This window comes from Megachile rotundata, unplaced genomic scaffold, assembly GCF_050947335.1.
Source record: "Megachile rotundata isolate GNS110a unplaced genomic scaffold, iyMegRotu1 scaffold0032, whole genome shotgun sequence".
In the NCBI taxonomy this organism is placed as follows: Eukaryota; Metazoa; Arthropoda; class Insecta; order Hymenoptera; family Megachilidae; genus Megachile; species Megachile rotundata.
In genome coordinates this window covers 2,286,870-2,292,019 of record NW_027473329.1, presented here as the reverse complement: position 1 = coordinate 2,292,019, position 5,150 = coordinate 2,286,870, and the positions used below count along the sequence as shown (strand labels likewise).

General features: G+C 48.0%; 1 protein-coding gene across 1 annotated transcript; it reads left to right on the top strand.

Moving 5' to 3' along the window:
- The first annotated feature begins 1,582 nt into the window (after positions 1-1,582).
- Positions 1,583-4,921, top strand: LOC143266123 (uncharacterized). Its single transcript, XM_076541759.1, has one exon. It carries the CDS (start codon positions 1,583-1,585, stop codon positions 4,919-4,921), a length of 3,339 nt encoding a protein of 1,112 aa, XP_076397874.1.
- The last annotated feature ends 229 nt before the right edge of the window (positions 4,922-5,150 follow it).

Genomic DNA, 5,150 nt, shown 5'->3' with positions numbered 1-5,150 from the left:
GGATTCTCTCTCGGTCAACTTACCGAAGATTGACTTACCAAAATTCGACGGGACTCTCGAAAAATGGGTTACTTTTAAAGATTCGTTCGATAATCTAATTCACAAACAATCCGGACTAAGCGGTATAAAAAAATTTCATTACTTACGACTATCGTTATCTGGGAAAGCCGAAAATGTTATCGCAGCATTTACGATCTCAGAAGAGACTTACGAAGCCGCTTGGAAACACTTAAACGAAGTATATGACAATAAACGTGCTTTAGTTTTCCGTCACGCGACTCTCTTACGAGAAACCCCGCACATGGCCGATGATTCGTCCGAGTCACTCCGCGACCTCGCGAATCATATGCAATTGCAGATTCGGTCACTGCAAGCGCTCGGTAGGACGTGGGAGGACATCGCGAATGATTTTGCAGCAAGCGTAGCGATTTCGAGGATGACCACGGACACGCGACGAGCTTGGGAACGAACGCTTACCGATACCGAAGTACCCAAGATCGATGATATCTTTAAGTATCTGCTGAATGCGTCGCATCAATCAAAAGATTTTGATTGCGCACCGAGCAAACCGCGACCATCACCGATATACCATCAGACGCCTTCCAACGCGCGAACGATCATCACGCGCTCCCAATTCAACCGCGCACATCCGTCGTCATCACCGCTGCAACATTCGAGGCGACAAACATATGTAACGAGTACGCCACGAAAAACTCCTACGCCGCCGTCGTCTCCGCGTACTCAACGCCGAGTTACCCCGCCGTCGCAAGCGTCACAAACTCGTTCAACATGTAAATGCCAAATTTGCGACGAAGGGCACGCAATTTTTCAATGCCCGCAATTCTTCAAATTGCCTGTGTCGCGACGCATTGACACAGTTCGAAGGGCACATTTGTGTTTAAATTGCCTGCAACCTGGCCATCAGGCGGAAGACTGTAAAAGCGGAAGATGCCGTGTATGTAACCAACGACATAACACGAAATTACATAAGGATTCACCGGACGAACAGGAATCTTGACTAGGGTTCGCGCGCAAACCAATCGAACCGCGAAATTCTCCGAGCGTCGTCGTCAACCGGCCTACAACCGAACTATTGGCTACCGCGATCGTTCAAGTGCTAGATCGCGATAAAAAACCAGTAGAATGTAGGACCCTGATCGACACGTGTTCGAGCGCGAATTTTATCACAAACGACTTGGCGACGAAATTACGGCTTCCGATTAAGAAGATTTCCACGACGATCGAAGCGTTGAACCAATTGAACACCGTCGCGAATCAATTGGTTTCAACTACCATAAAATCGCGACTTTCGAACTTCAAACGGGATTTAACGTTCTTTATAATTCCGCGAATATCGGGACCGACGCCGGATGAGTACATTGATCGCTCGAAGATTACGATTCCGGCGAATATCAAACTCGCAGATCCATCGTTTCATCGACCGGCGAACGTGGATATGTTGATCGGCACCGGCCCTGCGTTGTCATCATTAAGCATCGGACAGCACAGCCTCTCTCCGCTGAAAGGACTCGATCTTGTACTCCAGAAGACGCAGTTTGGATGGGTTATCGGGGGGAGTGTGATGACAAAGGCAACGCGCAGCAAACATCAGACGCATCTTATCACCCCGAATTTTGATCTGCAACGATTCTGGGAGTTAGAAGAAGGACCTCGAACGCGACATTTTTCGGCCGAAGAGCAAGATTGCGAACAACATTTCGTGAACCATGTAACACGTGACATCACCGGACGATACATCGTAGCTCTTCCTTTCAACGAGAAGAAACAACAGATTGGCGAATCTCGGTCGCGCGCCATGAACCGTTTCATTTCTCTCGAGCGCCGATTTAAACGGGATTTAAATTTAAAACGCGAGTATTCGAACGTGATCGAAGAATATCTCCGATTAGGCCACATGAGCGAGGTAAAACCGTGCGATACCGAAGGTTTCTACCTGCCTCACCACGCGGTCATAAAACCTTCTAGTGCGACGACGAAGGTTCGCGTTGTATTTGACGGATCGGCCAAATCCAGTAGCGGCGTATCATTGAACGACGCGTTAATGATCGGTCCTACTATACAGGATGACCTGTTTACGTTATTATTAAGATTTAGAACATATACGTACGTAATCACCGGAGATATCGAAAAGATGTATCGCCAATTCCTCGTTCGACCAGAGGATCGCGCTTATCAACGGATTTTATGGCGGGATAGAAGCGGACTCGTTAAGACATTCGAAATTAACGTCGTCACGTTCGGGCTTTCGTCTGCTCCTTTCCTGGCGATTCGAGGAGTCCATCAACTCGCGGACGACGAACGAACATATTTTCCGGAAGCATCAGTCATCTTGAAGCGCGACTTGTATGTTGATGACCTTCTGTCAGGTGCGAATACGATAGAAGAGGCCAAAAACATACAAATCAAGATCAGCGAACTGCTCAAAAGGGGAGGTCTAAACATTCGGCAATGGGCCTCAAACGAACCTGCGCTTCTGAAAGGATTGACCGAGGAGCAGCTTCACCCGAAGATTTTAGGTGACTCAGCTGTAATGAAGACTTTAGGGTTATCATGGGATGCAAGAAACGACACTATCCGATATTCAGTCGAAGTATCATTCAACCAGAAGATCACCAAGCGGACCATCTTGTCGACAATCGCGAAGATCTTCGATCCTTTAGGACTTGTTGGCCCTGTTACCATCCTCGCCAAAATTTTAATGCAACGACTGTGGCAACTCAAAGTTGATTGGGACGAATCGTTGCCCGCTAGTCTCCACACCGAGTGGACTACATACGCATCGCAGTTACAGGCCCTGAACAACCTTCAATTCGACCGTCACGTGTTGTCCAGGAATTACTATCGTATCGAACTCCATGGGTTTTGTGACGCCAGCGAACGAGCCTATGGTGCCTGTTTATACGCACGTACGATAAGCAATGTGGGTCATGTCGAAACTCATTTGCTTTGCGCGAAATCACGCGTTGCGCCTTTAAAATCTGTTACGCTCGCACGGCTAGAATTATGTAGCGCCACACTTCTCGCGACTCTATATGCCACCGTTCGAAAGGCAATATTAAGCAATATCGAGGAGGTATTTCTATGGACGGATTCTTCTATAGTTCTTAATTGGATTAACAAAGAAGCTTGCGCGTTAAAAACGTTCGTGGCTAACCGCGTAGCCGATATTCAAGAAAAAACCGATGCAAAAATGTGGCGGCACATCAAATCGGAACACAATCCGGCCGATTTGATTTCACGAGGAATCATGCCTGCACAATTCCAAAACAACACACTTTGGTTACATGGTCCGGGATGGCTCGCGTCCGATCAAGCGAGATGGCCAGAATCAAAAGTTAATGTACTAAGCGACGTACCTGAATTAAAAAAGGTTACGTGCATGGCAAGCTCAATCGTTCAGAGCGATGAAATATTTACGCGTTATTCGTGTTTCGCGAAACTTACGCGAATCGTCGCGTACTGTTTACGTTTTCGTCGACGAAACGTTGGACCGCTGACCGTTCAAGAAATGGAGGAGGCTAGGCTACGCGTCGTACAGCTGCTGCAATCCACAGCATTTCATCAGGATATGAAGGATCTCAAAACCGGAAGGCTTCATTCGAAGAGCAAACTGAGATCTCTTAACCCCTTCATCGACGATCGGGGACTATTGCGTGTCGGAGGTCGCCTACAATACTCTGATATCCCGTTCGAGCAAAAACACCCGATCTTGCTGCCAAAGGGAAATCACGTCACCGAGCTGATTATTCGAGACGCCCATATTCGTAATCATCACGCCGGCATAACATCAACATTGCACTACGTACGACAGGTGTATTGGCCCATTGACGGGAAGAATACAACGCGTAAGGTCATTCGACGGTGCGTCAAGTGCTTTCGCGTTAATCCGCCAACTACTAATTATGTTATGGGTAACCTACCTGCGGCGCGTGTCACGGCAGGTCGACCGTTCAGTACCTGCGGCGTAGACTATTGCGGACCTTTTTACGTAAAGGAGCGGCGCTACCGAAATCGGGCCCGAGTGAAGGTGTATGTTGCCGTTTTTACCTGCTTCGCAACGAAGGCAGTGCACCTCGAAGTAGTCGGCGATCTCACTACGGAAGCATTCATTGCGGCTTTAAAACGTTTTATTGCGCGGCGCGGACTCTGTCGTAATATTTACTCCGATAACGCGACGAATTTTGTCGGAGCAGACAATGAATTGAAGGCATTGTATCGATCATTGTCGAAGGACGAGCAGCTACGTAAATTCGTGACGGACAAATCGATTTCGTGGCATTTCATTCCGGCTTTATCACCGCATTTCGGCGGCTTATGGGAAGCTGCGGTGAAGTCCTTCAAGCACCACGTCAGACGAGTGGTGGGTGACGAGTTGTTTACATTAGAGCAGTTTAACACTTTCGTCATCGAGATCGAAGCGATTCTAAATTCCAGACCCCTTACTCCTCTCTCCGCAGATCCCAATGATCCATCAGCTCTTACCCCTGGTCATTTCCTGATCGGTGATCACTTAACGGGTGCTATTGAGACTGATTTCAGCGAAACACCAGCCAATCGATTGTCCACCTGGCAGCATATCCAGAAGGTCAAACAACACTTCTGGACCAGGTGGCATAAAGAATACATCAACCACTTGAACGTGCGAAATAAGTGGACATCAGGAGGGCACAACATTCGCGAGGGGACCATCGTGGTATTAAAAGAGGATCATCTTCCTCCTCTAGCCTGGCAGCTAGGGAGAGTAGAAGCCACACATCCTGGAGCTGACGGAATCATCCGAGCGGTCACCGTGCGGACGAGCCATGGACGTTACAAACGAAACGTCAAACACTTGGTACCTCTTCCGATCGAAGAAGAGGACATCCCATCATCGCGGGACCAGATGACATCGAACCCCTAGATCGAGCGATATCTTGATGAACACGGTTCATCAACGGGGGGGAGCATGTTCCAACCGTTGGAACACGGTACGTGAGAATTCTGCTTGGAGAGTTTATGATAGGTCCGCGACAAAGGCTATTTTTGAGAAAGACTTTTTCCTTACTTCCTGCAATACTCATTTACCTTTTTTCGTACAATAGCGTTAAATTTTTAGTTTCGTTTCGTCCTCGATAGCCAATTCCTGTCAT

What these genes read in the sequence shown, in the direction of transcription:
- LOC143266123 (XM_076541759.1), top strand. Translation starts at nt 1,583, where the DNA reads ATGACAAAGGCAACGCGCAGCAAACATCAGACGCATCTTATCACCCCG.